The sequence below is a fragment of the Chinchilla lanigera genome, unplaced genomic scaffold, assembly GCF_000276665.1.
Source record: "Chinchilla lanigera isolate Chin_1 unplaced genomic scaffold, ChiLan1.0 scaffold00013, whole genome shotgun sequence".
NCBI classification, from domain to species: Eukaryota; Metazoa; Chordata; class Mammalia; order Rodentia; family Chinchillidae; genus Chinchilla; species Chinchilla lanigera.
In genome coordinates this window covers 15,411,830-15,435,322 of record NW_004955414.1, presented here as the reverse complement: position 1 = coordinate 15,435,322, position 23,493 = coordinate 15,411,830, and the positions used below count along the sequence as shown (strand labels likewise).

Here is a 23,493-nt window from a genome sequence, read left to right as displayed (position 1 = left end):
ATATATATGATTTCTCAAGTTAGAGGTAGGGAAAAATAAAATTGGGTCTACTATATTAGAATAAGTGTTTCCTTTTTAAAACAAAGCTGAAGTTGAAATCTCTTTAATTTATAGTTCAAAGTATTCAAATTTTGTATCCCTGTGGCATATTTACTTTGCACTAGATTTTTCTTCTAATTCTGATGTGTGCTTGTAACTAATTTAAATTAATTCTATTTAATATTTCTTTGCTCCTACCTTTTTTGACTAGTAGTTGTATTTTTAAAAGGTGAATAACTTGGTAACAGCATTTTTTTCAAGGTGAGAGAATTGTTGAAAATGACCTTTAATATATCATGAAAAAATTTTCACTTGTTGAAGATGTTTTCATTTTCCCCAAGGGTAATAATTCTTATTTTAGAATAATCCTTCTGAGTTACTGAATTTGTAAGAAACTACGATAGTCTCATCTGGCTGGTGTTTAATACCTGTTTGGAAAAGAGTCAAGTCCTAGAAATAGTGGGAAAGGGAGTAAAATACTCTGAGCGACATAAGGAAAAATATTCTAACAGGTCAGTTAAAGTTGAAAAAGTATGTAAATAGAGAAAATCTTAGGCAGAAGAGAAATTTTCCTGGCAACTCTTGGCAGCTTCAGCACTGATCTCTAGTAAAATTATGGAATAATACTGTAAAAGATGGAAATATATGTAGAAGGTAACAGTACAGAACAGTAAAAGTTTATAAAATTTTAGGCAAATAATGGTGCCTTATTTGCTGAGTACTGGTATTGGGTTTGGCACTGAGACAGCCCAAAACAGATGCAGAGATCTTAAAGTCTTTAGCAGAATTATCTAAAATACTGTGACAGGAAAGATGATTAAATTTAAGTTTCTTTTGGCATAAAACTAGTGGAAGAAGGGAGTAGGGTTAGCTCTACTTTTTCTTGCGTTACTAACTTGATGCAACATATCACAAAATTTTGTGTGTAAAATTAATTCAAATTGACTTGGCTTTATTTCTTGCAATGTGCCTTAAAATTGTAAATTAATGCCTTGATGTCTTGAAATTCTATTTTCAAGTTAAAGCAGTGTTGATTCAGTTACATTGAATTATAAGTAAACTTTATAAATAATCATTCTTCTATAAGCAATGATAAGGTTTTTTTTTTTTGTTTTTTTTTTTTTGTTTTGTTTTTTGTTTTGTTTTTTGTTTTGGCTTTTTCCTTTTTATAGGCACACAGGCAACCTATACCCGGCCAACAGTGAGCCCATCCATAGGTCGGATGGCTGCAACCCCTGGAGCTGCAACCTATGTGAAAACTACCAGTGGTAGCATCATTACAGTAGTACCAAAATCATTAGCTACCTTGGGGGGCAAGATAATTAGCAGTAATATAGTTTCTGGTAGGTATGTTTTAAATATGTGACCTTCACTGTGTAGGTGACCTTCAGTAAGAGGAAAAATACAGATTTCACTATTGAAGAATTTTGTTTGATCTGTTTTTTGCTTAGAAATCTAACGCTTTGTTTTCAGTCCTTATGTTTAGTAATTAAATATAGTCTTTAGTTTTATTATTAAATATTTACATATAAAATTTTTGAGTTTTAAAATTAGAAGAACACTTAGTTTATAATCATAATGCAAAGATAATGGTTTATATTTGCATAGAGATTTTTAAAAATTATTTTTATTTTGTTTTTAATTAATTAAGTTTATTGGTACATTTTAGGTATATATAATGATGGTATTCATCATAGGGAATTTGTACCTGTACATGATAATATCTTGATTCATTTTTCTTGTTTCCCTCACCTCCCTTCAACTCTCCCTCCCTTCCTTATTTACAAAACTTTCCATTTTTCCTTTTTTCATTTTGCATACATTTTTTTTAATTTACAAAATTTTCTTTCATTTGTCAACCCATTGAGACCTCTTAACAACTCTTAAAGTAGTTCTTGTGTTCACTTCACAAATGAAGAGAAATTTGGGTTTAGAAGTGTTGGATTGACCTATCCAAAGCCACACAGCTAGAATAATGGAAAAACTATTATTTGTACATCTAAATATGTTGAAGGGACATATTTCATAATTTCAATTACTAATGTCACTTTAGCTTATTAAAAATAAAAATATTTGAATATCTTTATTTTACTTTCACCATTTATGTTTGCTTTTTGAAAATGACTTACTCAGATAATGATGATTAACCATGTGCCTATTTTATTGGTATATTGGAACCTTACCTAATTTTTATTGGCTCATTAATCCCTAAAATATTTGGGTTGTAGACCCTGAAGTGGAATGTTAAGACAGCGTCTGTTTTCTTTGATTATAATTTTTAAATTAAAATGATGTAAATAGTCTCAGATTAAACAAGTCTTGTGATTTTAATTTTCTAGACTAATCATTTTATAGACTAATCATATTTTGTATGCCCTTGGTGAGTTAGTCTAACTTTATAAAGTCAAGGGATTGAAGTTCCTGGCAGTAACTTGATGTTGCTGATAACTTGGAATGAAAAAACCAAAGCAGGGCATGGTATTGGCATAAAGCACCATATTTAAAGCTGTTAACTTTGGCTCTGCTTTCAAGTGTAAGTGAGAAAGTCCAGTGTTTGCCAAACTGAGGAGCGTGAAACCAGTAGGGAAAGAATCATTGTGCTCCAACTTTCAAGAGAATATTTTATATAACACAGTTAAATGCAAGTTATAATTCACTAGAAAATATCTTTAAATAATATAATACACTTAAACATTTTTAAAAAGTGATCATGTTTTGCATTTGTTAGTAGCTTTTTACAACTTTAAGGTGTTTTCTTTATTTATATATGAATTTGTAGTACTATATAACTTGAATGAATGTCTAGATGTCATGGGCCTTCTACTTTTAGACCTTAGTCAAGATGTATCTACTTTGTTCTTGGTTAGACCAATATAATGAAGCATATTTTCCTAGAAGGAAAGATTTGATTTGAGATATACATATCTTATATATACATATTGTCTGGCTGTGTGTTAAATATAAAACCACTTGTGGTTAATTGCTATTTCAACTAACCATAGGTATACATGGGAAGAATTTTTAGACTTTTCCAGCACTGTAGGATATACTTAATACAGCTGAAACAACTTTGTTACATGGAGATTATTATTACTTTGTTTCCTTCACTGTTTTGATGCTTTAATTCCAAGTTTTCCTCCCGTTTCTGGCTGCTATAAACTAATTCTAATGTTATACATCACTATGCTTTGTAAAGATAATTGTCTTATTTTATAATATTTTTATTGTTCCATGGTAATTTATTAGTAGTTTTTAATCCCTTTTGTGTATTTATAGTAAACTAGTAGCCTGAGTGAATAAATTTAGACAGTTTGCTGCCTTCATTCATGAGCAGATGGTGAGTTTTAGAGTTTCATTTCTTCCAAATAAAGAAGAAATTTTCCTAAAATAGACATCTGCCTATAAAAATGAAGACCTAAACAGTAACAACAGGCTGGGCATGGTGCACATGCCTGTAATCTCAGCACTTGGGAGGCTGAGGCAGTAGGCTGTGAGTTCAAGACCAGCCTAGGCTATATAGTGAGGTAAAGGCCAGCCTGAACTACATACCAGAACCCTTTTTCAAAAAAAACTAAATACTAAGCACAAACAACAAACTTGCCCTTTTGTTTTGAGAGAGTTAAGAATATTTAAATTATAACTTTTACCATCTACAGAATGTGTTAAAATTTAAGTGTATATTATTCCTTGTGTAAATATTTGTGTAAAAATGTATATTTTTAAAAATTAAATTACGGTGTAAATTTTATCTTTGTTTCACATAATATCTTACTGTGCTAGTGAATGTATTTTGACATGCCCTGTCCCCAAATGGCTACCATAGTATTCTCTCATATCATCTATCATAAATTTAACCATTTTCTCATTGTTGCATGTTGTAAGTTAATTTTTTTTTGTTGTGGCTATTATTATACACAGTGTAACAAAAATATGATGAATGTTTAAATAAAAAAAAATTACTGCAGTAAAATACACATTGCCATTAATCTCCCTCAAAGAATTCTCCCACACTTTGAACACATCCCATCATTCTTGCTACTTTTTGAAGCAGTTCTGGATGTCCATGTGCTTGAGTGCCTTTAGTTGTGCTGTCATCATTGCCCGAGTACATTCAAAACATTTACACTTTGTGGTCATTTTGGCCTTGGGGAAGAGCCAGAAGTACTGTAGTACCAGGTCTGGTAAGATGGATGAGTATATACCACATGTTTTTATAAACCTGTCTTCCCATCGGATAGTGCTTGGCAGCCTCATTCACTGTATTTTTTATTATACCTCTTAATGACACTTGTACTTATTTTTTAAATTCTTCCTTTGTAAAATATTCTAGAAAGGAAGTTCATATGTCCACAGTACATTCTAGAAAGTTGTGTTTTTCTTTTTAAATAAGCAATTAAATAGAAGTCATGACTATCTTTACAGTTATTTAGCCCATATATTGTGGAGTCAAATATTTCTTTATATGAATATATATGAGATAACTGTTAATAAGATTTTTTTGGCTCGCCTTGTTGAGTAATGGTTGAAGAAATGTACTCATTTTATGCCAAAGCTTGGATCCTTTATTGATGAACTCATCTTGACCTTGGGCTTGATTTTGAGTTTTTTTTTTCTTAAGGCAGCCTAATGTAGTCCAGGCCAGCCTTGAACTCAGTATGTAGCTTGAACTTCTTATCCTCTTGCCTCATCCTCCTGGGTGTGGTGCCCAGCTCATGATTTGATTTTGATTCTCTGAATCTTTAGTGCAGTATTCAACCAAGGAGCTATTGTTTATATATGTTTTCATTCATTCATCGCCTCATTCTTAGGACAAAGAATCTTAAAATATTACTCAAGAGACCAAGATTATCAGTATGATTTAAGAATCTGTGAATAGTAAAATTTGAGCCAATAAATTTCTGTTCTTTTTTAAGATGGCCTACCATAATGTTCCAACTTTCATAAGCATGTTTAAAAAAAAAAAAATTCCTAAAATGCATCAGAATCATAGGCTGTTGTGATCCAAAAGTGATACATAGTTATTTGTACCCATTATGCTTTTGCTTTTTTAAAGCATAGATTGGGTTCTCTGATGTGCTGTGAGCCAAACACTATGGAACATGCTGTGATACATAGACATGTATATGAGTTTTATTTTGCTCCTAGAGAGAGCTAAACAAATGAACTTACACATATCCTGTTGTATCACGAGAACTATAAACCTACTACTGGATGAGACCCTCCTTTTTTTTAAATCAGTGAATTAAAAAGCTGGAGAACAGCTCAAAGAATTTGTACCAGGATTTTCTTTTCTTTTTTTTCTTGTGGTACCGGGGATCAAACACATGACCTTGCACTTGCCAGGCAGGTGCTTATGCCACTGAGCCACATCCCCAGCTCCCAACCCCTACTGCCCATTGCTCAAACTTGCCATCCTTCTGCCTCAGCCTCCCAGAGTAATTACAGGCATGCATCACCACTACTTTGTCGTTTTAAGTCATATAATACATAGCTTATATTTGTTGCTAAATTTTCTTAAAGTCTATTGGTATGTGAATCTTGATATTTACCTTAAATGTTATTTTTTGAAGAGGTTTTCTATCATGCTAGTTACATAAATATAATACTTGGGTTGAGGGAAATATATATCATGGAATAGAGATTTTGATTTATTTCATTTAACTAGTCAGGAAAGGAATATTGAGGGGGAAATGTACACAGTAGTGATGTTCTTATATTCTGAGTTTGGTGTGTAGGTGTGTAGATTATAAAAAGATGACTGCTTTAAGAGTTAATTCTTATTCTCTTATTCTGGATAATTTGTGTAATTTACTGTTCTCAGCCTTCATTTTCATCCCATGATAGCATTCATACCATTTAAGGATGACATTGACTAAAGAATATTGTGTACAACATAAATAGAAATAACCAAATATCGTTATTCCTTAATTCAGGCCTCCTTTTCTTCCCTTCTCTCTAAGGAACAACTACCAAAATCACTACAATCCCAATGAGTTCCAAGCCCAATGTGATTGTTGTGCAAAAGACTACAGGAAAAGGAACAACCATTCAAGGCCTCCCAGGCAAAAATGTTGTCACAACATTGCTAAATGCTGGAGTAAGTAAGAGTTATACTACAGACTCAGCTGTCCACCAAGGGCTTTAAAGACCAGCTATACAAATACTTGTTTAGGACATCAGAACCTTGCAATAACTAGAACTGCTTGATTTACCACTACTGTGATGTAATAACTTAAGACACAGCCAGTGCTCATAAAATAAGCACTTCAACATATAATACCATCTTTTTCACCACACAGAAACATCCACTTGTACTCAGTACTTGTTCACCTGTGCATACCCACAACACTTGTCAGAAGAGCTTTTGAGAAAGATAGCTTCCTAATTGATTTCATTGTGGTCATGAAACTTGTACAAGGCCCATCAAACCATTTAGGCAGGGCATACCCACTTGCAGTCTTGTGGCTGTTGGCAAATAAATTAGAGCTCTTTCTGAAGGGTATGAATATGGTTGAAATAAGTAATCACACAAGTGGCAACTGCTTTATTTCCCTTAGAGTAGATAAACTTTGGATTTTTGTAATTGAAATTTTGCTCTTATTCAGAGTGCTCTTTAGACATCATACCTCAATGTTTGTTTTTATTGGGTGCTAAGTTTTGAAAGTCACATATTTAGATGATTATATCTGAATATTAAGAAAAACTGATAAGGTGAAAATTGTGAGGTCCTTTTATGTACTTTTTAATTTTATGAGTTTTAATCTTTAAAAACATTTTCTGAGATGAGGTCTTGCAGTATTGCCGAGGCTGGTCTCAAACTTGTAGGTTAAGTGATCTTCCTGCCTCAAGTAGTAGAGATTATAGACGTGTCAAATCCCTGGCTTAATTTTTAATAATTTAGTAAAATCATTATATATGAACTTCATTTAGTTAAATTCAAGGAAAAAGATGTTGACATTATGAAAGACTAGAAAATCGTACTTAAGAATAAAGCATATGAAAGTACAAAAAATGGTGAAAAGTTAATAGGCTTAAACTATCTACGTAGGACCAAAGTGATATTAATAATGTATTAATAAGAGATGAGAAATATCTTGTTCTTTTTTTAATACAACCTTAGAAAGAATGTTCATATCTTTTGCATATACTTTTTCACATACGCATTCTGCTATATACTTGTACAATTTCATATATAAATTTAAGGAGTTTATTTTGTATGTGAATGTTCAGCTATGGGTATATTCAGTAATTTTTTATTACATAAGTATTAATTTCAGATACATTCGAAAGTAAAAGTAAACATAGGGAGTGAAACTTATAATTCCAATGTTTAGAGATAATCATTGTTAACATATTCATCTAAATTTTTCTAGAACTTTCTGATCCTTTAAACATCTGCATTTACTAATGGGATAGTATTACAGATATTTTTTCTTTTTTTTCCTTTTTGTGGTGCTGGGATTGAGCCAGGGGCCTTGTGCATACTAGGCAATTGCTCTACCAGCATAAGTCCTTTTTTTTTGTCTTGAGGTAGAGTCTCAACTAAAGTGCCCAGATTGACCTCAAATTTATAATCTTCCTGCCTCTCTAGAGCAGGGATTACTGGTAGGTGCCAGTGTGCCCAGCTAATAAGTATTCTTGTGATAATTTTTAAAAAATCACTCATCAGTAAATAATTAGTTTCTTCTTTGGATAAAAAATTGGTCAAATGCATACTCAGCCACCTTATCTTTGACAAAGGTGCCAAACACATTCACTGGAAGAAAGATAGCCTATTTATAAATGATGCTGGAAAAACTTTCTGTGCACATGCTGAAGATTAAAACTGGACCCACATCTTTCACCATGCACTAAACTAAATTCACAGTGGATCAAAGATCTAAATATGAAAACGAAAACTTTCTAGAAGAAAAAATAGGTAAAACTCTTGAAGACATTGGTGTGGGTGAAGACTTTATGAATAAAACCCCGATCATGCAGGACCTATCACAAAGAATCAACAACTGGGATCTCTTCTTATTAAAAAACTTTGGCACAGCAAGAGAAACCACCAACAGAGTAAAGAGGCAATCAACAATGTGGGAAAAAATATTTGCCAGTTATTCCTCAGACAAAGGATTACTATTGAGAACATATAAAGAACTCAAAAAAAGCGATCTCCCAAATTTAAAGACTCACTCCAAAAATGGGCATCTGAGATGAATACACACTTCTCAGATGAAGAAGTATAAACAGCAAATAAATATATGAAGAAATGTTGCACATAACTGGTCATTCAAGAGATGCAAATTAAAACAACACCGAAATTCCATCTCACCCTGGAAAGAAAGGCTGTTACCAAATAACCAATAACAAAGGCTGGAGAGGCTGTGGGGAAAAAGGAATTCTTGTCCACTGTTGGTGGGAGTGTAGACTGGTGCAGTCAGTTTGGAGATTCTTTGGAAAATTAGGATTGGAGGTCCCATTCAACTCAGCCATTTCCTTTCTGGGTATCTTCTTAGAAGAGTTAAAAACATTGTAGGCCAGTGTTACATGTCCACCCATGCTTATAGCAGTACAATTTGTAATAGCTAAATCTTGGAAACAACCCACATGCCCATCAACTGAGGTATGGATAAAAAAAGATGTCTTTTTATACAATGGAGTACTACTCAGCCACAAAGAAGGATAAACTGGAGACTTATAGGTAAATGGTTGTGAGTGGAGACCATACTCATAAGTGAAATAAACCAAACATACATGTGTAAACATCATATTGTCAGGGCTGGGGATTTAGCTCAGCGGCAGAGCGCCTGCCTGGCAAGTGCAAGGTCATGAGTTCGGTTCCTGGTACCAGAGAAAAACAAAAAAACCCCAAAAAACAAAGAAACAAACAAAACCATCATATTGTCTCCTCAGTATGAGAAGCTGAAAGAGTAAATAAGATCCAAAATGTACAATAGATACTATAAAATGGGAAGAAACTTCAAAAGGAAAGAGAAACTGGGTTGAGGGAATGGAAAAAAGAAGGAAGGGAAAAGCAAAACAAAAACCCCATATAGATAGATAGATAGATAGATGGATGTAAGATATGATAGTTATACTAGTAATTTCTCTTCATTGAAAAGAAAGGTTTGTGTTCTTATTGTTTGGACAATGAAATGCCAATGTCTTGTACTCTGAGTAACTAAAGATAACAATACCCCATGTATTAACCATTGTTACCCTCCTATTGTCTTGTTCTGAAATTTTTTATTTTTTTCTCTTTAAAATAAAAATTAAAAAAGAAAATTGGTCAGATGACTTCTGAGGTCATTCCAACTAAGTCTAGTATTTTTGATTTCTTAGAAACACTGTACTTTGTTACATAACCTACAGTCCTTTATCATCCTGCTAAAACTTTTGTTTTTTCAGTAAAAGGATAGTTTTTATTATTTAAATGAATATAAATCTCATATAATTATTGGTTTCAATTTAGGGAGAGAAGACTATTCAGACAGTGCCAACAGGAGCAAAGCCAGCTATAATCACTGCTACAAGACCTATCACCAAAATGATTGTAACTCAGCCAAAAGGAATAGGTTCCACAGTTCAACCAGCAGCTAAAATCATCCCAACAAAAATTGTTTATGGGCAACAAGGGAAAACACAGGTAAGCTATAAGATACAATGATTTTTTTGTTGTTGTTTTTGGCTCACAGATTTTATGTTCTTAAATTTCCGGGTAGAAATTTGAAAGAAAAGATTAATATTCTTAAAACAGCCCAAATTTTTGAAGGTTTGGATTGAATGTAAGCACTGAGCTACATTGCCAGCCTTTAAAAATTTATTTTAAAACATGTATTAGTACATGTTTATAGTCCAGAGTGTTTACATTCCTTGTGGGGAGTTGGTACATTTTAATTCCTCCTTTCATCCCTTTTCCTTCCTCTCCTTCTGTCTCTTGATCCCCTTCCCCTTCCAGAAAGATCTGTCTCCTACTTCCTGTTATCTGTCTTTCATTTTCTGTTTATGTAAACTTTGGGTTTTTCATATAAGAGAAGCTATAAAATTTAAGCTTGTGTGTCTGGTTTATTCCACTTAGCATTATGGTCTTAAGACAGTCCTCCATTTTCCACAAATGACTGAAGTTTATCTTTCTTTATGGGAAAGTAGTACTTGTGTACTATTTCACCCATTCATTTGTTGATAAACATATAGATTGCTTCCAAGATTTTAACTATTATTAATTGTGCTGCTGTAAACCTGGGTATGCATGTATCACAATAGAAATCAACATTTTCACTCAGTTGCATGCTTATTTACAAAACCTAAAGAGATAACATCAGAAATAAAAACCTATGGTAGCTGCAATGTAAACACAAATAAGTCTACCACTGAAAGAACCTTTGCTTCAGCTGTCACATCTAAGGCAGTCTACACATGACGACTACATGTTCCATGCATATGTATCACTTACATGGACAGCATGTGTGCTTAGCTTTTCTTTGCTATGTGGCAGACCATTCTTGTTACCTCTCTTCTTGTTTTGTCAGGAGCTGTACAATGTATACTTAGCAGGGAATAAGATATCAATAAAATAAAGTATCAGATGTAAAAATGAATGCTTAGAATAGAAATCAACATTTTCACATCAGCTGTTTACTTGCTTACAAAATATAAAAGAGAACATCAGAAATAAAAACTTATGTGAACTACAATGAAAATAACCAATTTTTACAACAAAAAACTTTTTTCAATTATCACACCCAAAACGGTCTTCTCACATGAAAAATGCATATTCCATGATAAGTATTGCTTACACTGATAGCATGTATGTTTTGTTTTCCTGTCTTTTCTTGTAGGGCACAGTTAACATCTTTTTTGGTTTTCTTGTTACAGTAGATCTTTGGGATGCTGCACCTGCCTGTTCCCCTGTCAGCTCAACAGTGTGGTCCACAATTTTTTTTGCATAGTTTTTCCACTGCTGTAAATGATCTCTTGAGTTCCAGTCTTAGTTCTCTAAAAAAATTTCTCCATGATATTTTGCACTTGTTACTGTTTTTATAAACTGTCAAGCTATTTATCCCATACATGTTTAGGATGAAGTAAAACACAACCATTGGCCAGTGCTTTGTTTTTCAAGTGACATCATAGTTGCTGTATAACTAACTCATCAACAACATCTACTGTGCCTTTGGTTTTGTTGTAGAAAGTTTCCATCTCAGCCTTCCATTTTGTTGAGGTTTCCCTATCATTATTTCCATCATGGTGCAATGTTGACATCAGCAGTATCAGTTTGTTTTTCTTTGTCATATACGAGGCCAGTGTAAATCTTCCTGAAATCCAAAGGTAGTACTGTACAGTTCTGTTTTGAAATTGCAACATTTCATTTAGAATTTCTGCTTTGCTCCTGCTTACAGTTCCTGGGCTGGTCAACTTGTGCTCGCTTAGCAAATGTAACATCAGTTGGAAACTGGTGAGCCAGTTGTCAAATATCACATTCTGATTAGTTGGGAGATGGGAAGCAGCAAATCTGTTCACAACATTATTCAGTTTATTACTATATGAATAAGGACCTGATGGCTGAGTTCCAAGATAAATGTCTAAATTGAAAGCATAATAACATGAATTTTTATGCCATATTTTGACCCAGTGCCCTTCCGTAAGTCTTTTCCATTCCTGTGATTACCATGAGCAGTCCCTGCTGAGTACAGCAGACCTATGAATGCTTTCAGTTCAGCTAGTGAGATGTCATAATAAATACATTTTTGAATATAGCTATTGGCGTATATACAGTGTTTTACTTGCATTTCTGCCTCTGTATTTCACAACATCTTGTAGCATTTTGTTTATTACCATTTCTAACATTGAATGGCAGTGCTGGCATTCTGTTCAATATGTTTCACCCCTGCTATGACCTTCACTGTAACATAATTTTATATAATATAATATAGTTCTAACATTGGATTGTTCCATTTGGTTGCAACATTATGACTATTCAAATGGGTACTCACCTTGCTGGATTTTTTTGTCATCTGAATTAAGGTGGTATGCATTTCCTGTGTCTATGTCAGTTGATTCTTGTTCCATTTTACTGTCACAGGAACTTTGACTCACATGGGCAGTGTCAAAGTCATCATCATCATCATCATCATGTATCCACACCACTCTTCTGTTATGAAAACATATATTTTACCATTATGGATCATTTTAATCATTCATACATGAGTAATCCGATGATTCACTTTTGACCTTTTCCCAAATTTGCAAATCTGGTTTTTCATGTGCAATTGTACTGAATTGGGCTGCTTCTACCGGAAAAATCAAAAGAAAACTTTTTAAAATAAATCCTAGAGTGGTGTGGGTCTATTGGACCCTCTTTAATGCTCAGATAAACATAGGCAGAAACTGTTCTATAGAGGATAATGTGGGTGTAAATCCAGGTTTGACACTTGCACACTACACCTTGCCTTTCGTTATACCAAGTGGGTAAACACAAAGATTGCTTCCTGTATCCCTCAGGAAAGGTACTGAGACACACAGCCAGCTAATATTACACTAAGGTAAAAATCTACAGTAGAAAAATATGTGTATGGGGCACCCTCTGTTATGCTTGGATGGTTTAAAAAGCTTGAGGTGTATTGGTGTTAGAACTTCTCTGAAGCAGTGAATCCATCTGGACTTGGGCTTTTGTTAGTGACTAGGTTTATTTTTTATGGTTGTTTTTTGTTTTTGGTTTTGTGAAGTTGAAGTTGGGCTTGAAACCAGTAAGTAGCTCAGGTTGGTCTCACACTCATGTTAATCCTCCTGCCCTTGCCTCTCAAGTGCTGGAATTACAGGCATTTACCACCATACCTAGCCAGCTGGTAGGTTTTTTTTATTTCTGCTTCAGTTTCATTGCCTGTGATTTTTATATGTTATATTATTTTTCTCTCTTTTTTTTTTTTTTTGGTTTGTTCTTCCGGTACCAAGAATCGAGCTCACAACCTTGCACTTGCCAGGCAGGCACTTTGCTGCTGAGATAAATCCCCAGCCCTGTTATATTATTTTTCTTTCCTTCATCAGGGTTTAAAATATGAGATTTTTTTCTCCCCTTGTTTCCTGCCTCTTTGAGTTTTGACTATAATGTATTGTGGAGAGATTCTTTCCTGATTGTGGCTGCTTGGAGATCTGTATATATTCTCACTTATCCGTATGTTTGATTTTTTTTCCTTTTTGTCTTTTTGAGACAGGGTTTCACTATGCAGTTCAGACTGGTCTTGAACTCACTTTGTAGCCCAGGCTGGCCTCAAACTCACAGTGATCCTCCCGCCTTAGTGTCACTGTATGTTAAATTCTTTCCCCTTATTTAGAAATTTTCTGCTCTTATTTGAGGTTTTTATACCATCTTTACTGTCTTCTGAGTTTTTACTAATTCAAATTATTCTTAGATTAGTCTTTGTGTCATAGAAATTGCTGGATCTATATTTCTTTTTTTATTTTAAAAAGAAGAGGAAAAGAAAAACATGCAGGCAAAAACTGAACAACAAAAAACAATAAAAAAATACAGAATTTCAAAACAAGGTGATAGGAAATTAACAGTAGTTGTTATAATACATATTATCATCTTCAGAGTAGTTGCTCAGATCACCAGACATGGGCATGCAAGATCAATCAGTGGATCTGTTTTTCAAGTTTTCTTGTTTTTAAGGTGTCTCTCATTAATTGGTTATTGACAAGAGCCTTGTTCTCTAGTTCTGACCCACTGTGCTCACATTTGTCACTTCTGCTACCCTTATGTTTGATAGAATTTTTAATCTCTTGAGTTTCTATTTGGAGCCCTTTTTTATGGACTCCAACTCTTCTCTGTGCTGGTTATTTGTGTTCTGCATTGTTTGGTGTAGCTCATCTTTTTATTAGTATCTCCTGTTGACTTGCTGATTATTTTGTTTATATGGACCAGTATCTTATTACAGTAAATCCCTATTTTATGAATGGGTTCCTTTCCAGGAGAACCTCTCATAAATCAGATTCATTTGTAAGCCCACAAAATAAATCTTATACAATATACCTGTGAAAGTTTGCAACTTGAATGTTTGTAAGTTGGGACTTACTATATTTCTGTGTTCTGTGAGCTAATGAAATGACTTACTCATCAGTTTTGTTACCTCCTCCAATATAATTTTGAATAATTCAGGTATGTGGCTTTGCTTTTCGTTTACTCTTCTTTGATGCCCCAGTGGATCAGCTTTGGGAATGTTGAGAGTTTTTGGAAGCATTTTGTTACCTTGTCTTCTCATGTTTCTATTATTTGTTTGTGTTGAGGTTTGCAAATAGATTGTAGAGGAAGCCTTTGTTTCCAGTATGGAAACCTCTCTAGGTAATGTCTGCTTTCCAGTGGTTTCCCAGGATCCAACCACCTCTGTTTACCTGAGATGGGAGGTTGTACCATATTTGTCCTAGTACCCAGTTTTCCAGGAATGGGCCATAGTACTGATAATGACCCTAAGGCAGTCCACGTGTTGGCAAATATATACTGAAAATTGCCAGCTCTCGGACCCATAAAGTATCACCCTTAACTATAGAAAAGAGATCTGTAATTATTGTGTGAACACTTAGACAAACCAAATATCGACCAAGTGTACATGTCTACTAAATGGAACAACTCTACCTCTACTTACAAGAAAACAGTTTTTAGCAGAAATTGGGTAAAGTTAACTACTTTTCTAGACCTTCATAAAACTAGTAAAGGTAGAGGGGGAGAGGAACTAGAGAATGCAAAGTGCAAAATTATAAAAATTAAGTAATGGGATATGAGAAAGAGGAGAAAAAAGTAAAATAGGGAAATCCTATTTAGGTGTAAAAGGAAATTAATAGTGATAGGAAATAGTCATAGAAAAGAACAAAGAAGAAAGATGAATTGCAATACCAGGAAATAAAAGATAAAGAAGAATGAAAATGTTGAAAGGGAAAAAGAGAAAAGGAACTAAAAAAGGTAGGAAACAAGGGGCGGGAAAAATCTCATACTCCCAAAAAACCTGATGAAGGAAAGAAAAATAATATAAAATAGAAAAATCACAAAAAGATTGACTCTAAGAAAAAATTCTAGTGTTATTGAATGAGTGATTTCATTCCAAGATCTGCTGTCTTAGGATTCAACCAATTGTGATTTTTCTCTGCTAGTTTTAATGCCTATGGAATTTTTGAGGTGCCCCTGTTGCCCCCCTGTTTGTTCCCCCATCCTGTAGTTTCCATCCATGCCAAGGCATATTTTTTCTGTCATTGGTGTATGGTGAACACACTCAACCCTTTTGTCTTTGCCAGATGTAGGCTAGAGGATGGCAGTTTGAGTGAGCTGTTGGACTTAATGTCTGCAGTCATGGGGTCCAGTTGCTCTCTTTTCTCCCTGAGCCTTGTACCTATCCAGGATCAGGTTAGTTGGTTAGGCCTTGCTTGTGCTGCCCTCTGCTGTGGGGAAGCAAAATGTGGAACTGGCTTAGAGTTGATAGTTAGCTATACCCTTGCATCAGGGGATACTGCATTTCCCATGAGGGTGCTTGCTCCATGGAAGTCAGCCACCACTCTTTTAGAGCAACTCTGTTTATTTATTTGTGTCGGGGAGCTTCTTTTCCTGGGGCAGGTCTGCTTTCTCCCAAGGGAGAAGGGGTGAAATTCTTCCTAGAACTTCAAACTGCCTGGAAAAATTTCCCTTCTCCTCCTTCTCTACTTCTATCTTCCCTCCAAAAATTTTTTTAAAATTTGAGACAGGGTCTTGCTAAATTGCTAAATTGCCCAGGCTAGGCATGGACTTTTGATCCTCTCACTAGAGCCTCCCAGATTGCTGGAATTACAGGCATGCACCATGGTGCTTGGCTGCTTTTGTCCTTTTGAACGGTACCTACCCCCTTTCCCTGAAAATAAGACCTAGCTAGAAAATAATCTGCTTTGAAATGAGAAATCAGAAATGCCTGCCCTAATTAGCTTGGCCTTGCCTTACCTGCCTTACAGAATAGCCACAGAGGAAGAGAATAGTGATCATTTTCTTGCTATGTCTTATTTTCAGGGAAATACAGTATGTATTTCTCTAGTGTTATAAGCAAAAGATTGGTAGAGGGAAAATCTTATAGGGAAAAGTCCATATTTACAGCAGGCATATATTGTTATTTGAGGTGTAGGTAGTTGTGGAGGCATGGTACCTATTCAGAATCTCTCAAAGAAAACTATTTCTTATAAGCTGACAAGACCTTCAGAAGCACTTGACTAATAAAATTTGTGTTATTGGAACTGGGTGTGGTGGCACATGCCTGTGATCCCAGTAATTCAGAAGGCTGACACAGGAGGATTGAAAGTTCATGGCCAGTTTAGTCAACTTAGTAAGATTTTGTCTCAAAATAGAATTTTTTATTTTTTTATTTTTTGGTTTTTCTCTGGTACTGGGAACCAAACTCACAACCTTGCGCTTCCCAGACAGGTGCTTTGCCGCTGAGCTAAATCCCCAGCCCCTCAAAATAGAATTTTTTAAAAAAGGGCACTAAATGTAGCTCAGTGGTAGAGCATTTGTATAGGATGTATGAAGCCTTGTATTCATTACTCAGTTTACCTGCCAGTCCATTTTGTGTTACTTGAACCTTACATAACAAAGATTCTAGTTATCTATTCAGTTTTCAACCAGTAGAAGTTAAGTAAACTTTTCTGAAAATTTGCCTAATACTTTGAAGCTCAGGATTGATCCTATGTTGCTAAGCTACTGCTTGTAGATACTTTAGCTCTTTAACTGCTTTTCTGAGAATATCAAAGGCAGTGGTATTAACTTTGGTTGAGAAGAGTACTATTCTAGGATTTTGAAAAATGTATTAATTTACCTATTCATTATAATGTACCTTTAGAATCTGTGCCCTCAGAATTGTAGCCAAATTGTTTACATATCTAAAAGAATTCTTTGATTAGTTTTGTTATGTCCATATTGGTAATTGAGTTCAACAGTAACAATATCATTTGTTCCATTATCTAAGATATAAGTCATGTATTCATTTTGAACTCTTGGAAATGAGTTTAAAAAGGTTTAGGATCTCATATGTGGTAGAAATAAAAATAACTGGTGAACTAAATTTTTATTCCATTGACCCAGCTGAAGTCAACTCCTAGAATCCAGATTTTGAAGTAGAATGATCTGGCTTGGACATTCTCTCCCATTTCACTTGTTTCAGGAACTGTGGCTTTGACTTTAGCCAGGAATTAATTCATCACATGCTTTGATGGGAGTTTAAACTAGTATTTCTGTGGTGTTTCTTCAAAGATTCTTCAGGTCTTAAGCAAGTTGTGCTATTGTTTCTGTTATGGACTTTATTTGATTCCTCACAAAAAGAAGCTTGAGCAACAGTGACTTAAGGAAATTAGGGTTTTCTTTTTTATTATGTTACTAAAAATGAGAAAGGGGAAGTACTGGACTGATGTTATGGGTCAGAAATTCCATTGGGGATTTATGCTTCTTGTGTCTTTCTGTCCTTTCACCTTTCATGTAAGAATTTTATTTTACTATAAGCATTGCTAGTTATAAAATAACTTGTAAAGGCAGGAAAAAAATGGGTGCTATAGACAAGAAAAAACAGGTACAAAAGCTCTCATTATGGCTGTCACAGTCTGACATGTAGCATTGTCCATGTCAGTAGTTGAATTAGTATTTGATGAATAATGCTGTGCCCAAAGCATAATGAATATACAAAATCCTGTTTTTCATATCAGGAAAATGTTTCACGTTTTAAATAGCACTTTTAATATTTCATCTGGATGTTTTTGCTTTTCTTCTAGGTTCTTATTAAACCCAAACCAGTGACATTTCAGGCCACAGTTGTTAGTGAACAGACAAGACAGCTGGTAACAGAAACATTACAGCAAGCATCCAGGGTAGCAGAGGCTGGTAATTCATCTGTTCAGGAAGGAAAAGAAGAACCACAGAGTTATACAGATAGTAGTTCCTCTTCCACAGAGTCCTCCCAGAGTTCCCAAGGTAAGTTTACTTCTGATTTATATAAGTATTTCCTAAGTTAGTATACTAATTCTGAGATAAAAGTTACTTTTAGGAACTTAGAGTCAAACTTGTGTACTTTGATTTGTCAGTTCTTTTTATTTTCTTTTGATGTTTAATCAATAAGCTGAAATTTTACTTTTGGTAAAGCTTACCATTCTTTCCTATATGGCACGTGTTCATCAAATAATTGGTAAACCTCAGATGATGTTGTGTCAAGTAGGTAATGTTAACTGGGTAGAAGTGTGATTCTCAGATGGTAGTCTTTCTGTTTGGTTTGGGTAGAGGAAGAAATATGGAGAAAAGTGAATATCCCTTCTGAAATGGCTGTTGCTGAACCTTGAGAAGTAATCAGGGTGGGCAGAGGTGAGCTGTAAGTTATAAGTAGGGTGACTATACATTCTACTTTGTATGGGCTAAGTCCTAGTTTATGTTTGTTGTTCTGACATAATTATTAATACCATTCCCTTTTACTCTCAAAAGCATTTCAGATGGTAATTATATGGCTATACTAATTATAAGGAAGGAACTCTAAACCTAGACTCCTTTGTCCTCAGTGCTGTTATAATTATGGTATTTTTCTGGGAAACCTCTTGAAATAAACTAATTTTTTGAAGAGTAGGAGAATTTATTGTGGAATAGGAATGAGGAGTAGGAATAGCTCCTGAGAGACAGGAGGGCTCCCGAATGGGTTACCCAAAGCTATTTGCTTTGTGCGGGCAAGGATCATATTCATCTCTGTATATTAGTGTTCAGCACAGAGATCAGGTAGCACTGAGTAGGTACTCAGTAAAAATTTCACAGAATTAACAAACAGTTGAAGAATAGTCATAGTAACTATGGTGTAGGGTTGGCATATTCATGGAGGGGCCATAATTCCTATGTCTCACTTCTGGGTGGCTTGAGCTACCAGCGGTACATTTATGACTGTTGTATGGGGTGCTTGTACCACTGGTGGTATAAATGGATCTAATCACTTTTATTGGTCTTTTTTACTAATAAAATTAAGAGAAAAACAGCTATTTGGATAGTTATGCGTGTTATTTCTGTCCTGAAATTTTCTACTAATCTTGGTGGGCCTTTTAAGTTGAATAGTTCTGGATTATTAAAGATTTCTTTGTCTATCTTCAGCCTTATTTCTAAAGGTTTTAAGGTACATTAAATACAAGATTTTATTAAGTAAAGTAGAAGAGAACAAGGACTCAAAATCAGGGATAGGGATTTAAAATGGAACAGCACATAAGACAAATACAAAAGTGCATTTTATAAACTGGACGTGGTGCTGCACGCCTGCAATCCCAGCTTTCAGGAGGCTGAGGCAGGAAGATTGCTGTGAGTTCAAGGTTAACCTGGGCTACCTAGTTCAAGGATAGCCCAGAAAAACCTGTCTTAAAAATTAATCAGTCAATAATAATGCATGATATAAAGATATTGCTGTAACTCACAATTCAGTTTCTAGGATAATTTTTCCTGAGGATTCATGATCTTGATAAGTCAGAGTGAAGGTGAGGAATAAATCCAGATTAAGCAAAACATATTTCTTGCAGAATTTTTTAGAGCTATTATGTGCTCATTTGTATCATGAAATATGAGTCAAATATGTAGTGTAAAATGTTCCCCAACTCTTTTGATCATGGAACCCTTTTTTTGGAGAACATCTGGAAAAACTTAGGTTCTCAGGAACATTTTGAGTGATGCTTTCTAGGCAATTAGATAATGTGAGGGCCTTGAGAAGGAAGGTGCATATTACACCTTGGAAGATAGACATCTTAGGTCTAATTTAAAAGAAGTGGTTTAAGTGTGTAAGGCATTCTAGAGTCATATTAGGAATGGTTGGGGAAACAAGTTATCACATTGAATTGTATTTTTTTTACATGTTCATCTCTCCCCCCAGACTGTGAACTTCTTTATATCTTCAGTGCTAAATATAGATTCTGACACCTATGTGGTTAGTTTGTGAACTTAATTAACAGAAACAGTAAATTCAGAAGTATGTCCCTGGGACTTGCAGTTTTCTTGGAGAGATAAAGCAGGAAGTTTACAGTAAATACAAAGAAAAAACAACAACAAAAACAAATTGTTTTATTTTAAAGAGAAACTTTGTTCATAAGTTTTTCTTTTAAATTAATGTAAACAGATTCCCAGCCTGTAGTTCATGTAATTGCTTCCCGGCGTCAGGATTGGTCAGAACATGAGATTGCAATGGAGACTAGCCCCACCATAATATATCAGGATGTATCCAGTGAATCACAATCAGCTACTTCAACAATCAAAGCTCTGTTAGAACTCCAACAGACAACAGGTATGAATTCACATGCTCAATTGAATGAAGCATGTTTTCTGCAGGGATAGGTTGTGCTAAAATACTACCACTGTTATATATGTCTCTGCTATTATTTGAGCACATTTCTCCCCTCTGGACTTGTCTGTAATCATTGGTACATTCTGTTTACTTGATAGTTCTTAAAGATATACATAGGAGTACTACAGCACAGATGAATGAAAGTTTTTAGAAAGGGCAAGTTGGCAGAGCTGTCTTTTTTGTCTCCTGATTAAAATGGACAGTCCTCTTACCCCAGAAAGGAGTAGATCTGTCACTTCTAAACATAAAGATAGGTGCAGTGGAATAGCCAGTTGTACAAGAATTTAATAATAGCAGGAGGCAAATTGAAGGGCTTCTCACAGCTTCTTTGATATTGGTAGAACAATAAAATACCATTAATAGCTATTGCTAAAATTCTAATTTAATTTAATTTTCAGATTTATTTCTTTTATGTTATCCACTTGAACATCCATTCAAAGCTATGCTCATATAACGAGGTCCTATCACGATTTCTGGTTACTAAATAATCTTTTATAAACGCGAGGAAAACCTGATATAAATTATACTGAGTTTTCTATTATAATAGATTAAAGATCATAGTATTTAAGGAACTGTAGTGATGATTTCATCCAAGTCCTTTCATTTTATGAATAAGTAAGCTCAAATCTAGAGCGGTTATCCAATTGGTTAGTGGCAGAACAATGCCCCACATCTTTTGATCTCTAGTTCACTGTCCTATTTGTGGAAAGACTTGTATTCATTTTGTTTTGCTTTGCTTTCTTTGTTTAAAATGATGGTTTTGATTTTGTCAGAGTACATCTTTGGGGAAAATGATCTTTCAATGGACTTAATCACTACTTATTATTCTTTTTTGTAACTTCTACTGTCTTACTACCCAAAAAATATTACCGCTTTATATACGTCTTAGATTAATCCTTCTGTTGTCGTTATTTTTGGACTTGGGCATTTTCTCAGCTGCTTTTCTTTGACAAATTCAACTATTTCCATTTCTTTATAGAGGTAGGAACTTTGAATGAAGAGATTTTTGTAGAAAAGGAGATAAAATAGAAAGTGAATCTGTACATAGAAACCATTCTTGATTCTGAACTTCAAGTCAGGTATTTTTGCACCAATAGAGCTCAGTTTTTACTAACAGTGAAAATTTTTATTCTTTAAAAGTCATTAAAAAAAAGACCTTATAACATTGGTTTGGGAGATACCTTGAATTTTAGTAAATCAAATTAAACTGGTCATTGAATTGTATTTTTAGGGACAGATGTGCCCAACAACAAGCCATGCTCTGTACGGCTTATTCTTTACCCTTTGATTTTAGGTTGGTAAACTCAAGGTTACCAGGAAGTACCTTGAAGGGTGAAGGAAATAACCTAAGGGGAATTTATATGAGGGAGACAACCGCTAGTTTGACCTAGTGGTAACTGTGGGGTGGGGGTTACTGTGACTGCATTTTGAGTCTTTATTAGACTGCTGGGTATGGTTATAAAAGTTGTACACTTTATAGCCATATGGAACAGTCTACTCCTTTCAGTGTCTCCCTGGTCCTTGCCACTGTGGCATCCAGAGGTCTGGTTCTTTATTCCCATGGACAATGTAGGTTTTAGTACTTACTTGTAATAAAAGTTCACTTTTCTCCTGACTTTTTCATGCAGTAAAGGAAAAATTGGAATCTAAACCGAGACAACCTACTATTGACTTGAGTCAAATGGCAGTGCCTATTCAGATGACCCAGGAAAAGAGACATTCTCCTGAGAGTCCATCGATTGCTGTAGTAGAATCAGAACTAGTTGCTGAATACATCACTACTGGTAGGTATCCTCTTAAAATGTAATATTAAGATAAGGAAGCTACCTTTCTGGATTTCATGGAATGGTCATTTGGGGAAGAATGTATTCTTTGTATTTCTAGCTCTTTTTCCTTTGTTTTCAGAGCAAATTTATATCTTCCTTAAATTTTACCTTGTCTTTATGACTAGAAAAAAATAAATCAGTAGGATGTTACAAAAATTGCAGGTGATGTAAAACTGCAAGTTGGCCATAAATAGTATCTGTGAAAGTAGAGCAGCAGTAGTAGAGAGAAGATGAAATATCTCTTATCTGAGAATAAATATTTTTATACATCTGGATGTTTTAGTTTTGGGAGAGGTGAGTCAAGAGAGAAAGAAAAAAAATGAAGAAAATCTTAAATCCCTGTACTTAGGAGTTCTTGCAGAAGGCTGATTAAATACTTACTTAAAATGTGGTGTGGCAGCAAAACAGTAATGAAATTTTTGGATGATATAAACGGGAAACTTACATAGGAAGGATAGTGTAGTCTTTCTCTCATATTTTAGCAAGGCCATACCTGAAACACTGCTTCTGTTTTGGACATTTCTTTATCTTAAGATTTGAAATAGTTTAGAAAATGGTAATGTGAGTAATGAAGAGGTTAGGAGAGATAACTTTTGAAGCAATATGTAGAGAACTCCTGTCTTAAGTTTTCTTAAGAAGTAGTTAAAGGAAAACATAAAGTGATAAATATTTGAAGGATATAAATACTATAGAGGAAAAGGAATTCTTTGGCATCATTTTAGGATATAGTGATAGAACTAATGGCCAAAGAGGAAAATCTAGTTAAAATTATGGAATGTCATCTAGAATTTTTCTTTAGGGATACTTAGAAAGCTAATTAAAGCAAAGGCCATTATGTTGGGGAGGACTGAATATTATGGGATAGACTAGATTATCAAATGGTAAATAGATGAATAGACCTATGATTTTTTTCCTTACTTATCCTTTTCAGAACGCACTGATGAGGGGACAGAGGTTGCTTTTCCCCTTCTAGGTAAGTGGTGTGCATCCATTTGTAGTATAATTGAAGGTAAAAAGATGGTTATTTTGGGGGGAACCAGTTAAATGGATGCGCTCTACTCTGATCTGGTAGAGGAAAGGTAAGCTCCACTTAATGAAAGGGAGAAAAATTTTCTTTTTGCAGAGTAGTGGGATGCTTTTGCAGAATTAGCAATTTGACCTTGGGGAAAAAAAAGATGTCTAAAGAAATAAATGGCTTTTGATGGTATTTATAGAGCCTGGTTAAGGTCACGTCATCTGCTTTCTGAACGTTCACTTTGTGACCTTCTTTCACTGTCCTTACCATCATACGTGCAGCCACA

General features: G+C 34.6%; 1 protein-coding gene across 21 annotated transcripts in view; it reads left to right on the top strand.

The window, feature by feature from the left end:
• Window positions 1-23,493, top strand: part of LOC102015398 (chromosome unknown open reading frame, human C11orf30) — an 86,640-nt gene that overhangs the window by 47,168 nt on the left and 15,979 nt on the right. For 17 of the 21 annotated variants that reach the window (XR_001233130.1, XR_001233129.1, XM_013511870.1 and 14 more), the window contains 7 exons: window positions 1,212-1,382; window positions 6,000-6,136; window positions 9,497-9,670; window positions 17,788-17,986; window positions 20,142-20,306; window positions 21,995-22,150; window positions 23,124-23,165. Coding sequence is in view for 19 of the 21 variants with exons in the window: in XM_013511870.1 (XP_013367324.1) it covers window positions 1,212-1,382; window positions 6,000-6,136; window positions 9,497-9,670; window positions 17,788-17,986; window positions 20,142-20,306; window positions 21,995-22,150; window positions 23,124-23,165 (1,044 nt within the window). In the remaining 2 variants the exon portion in view is untranslated. The remainder of the gene's footprint in view (window positions 1-1,211; window positions 1,383-5,999; window positions 6,137-9,496; window positions 9,671-17,787; window positions 17,987-20,141; window positions 20,307-21,994; window positions 22,151-23,123; window positions 23,166-23,493) is intronic. The other 4 variants (XM_005379865.2, XM_005379860.2, XM_013511866.1 and 1 more) reach the window with 2 other exon arrangements.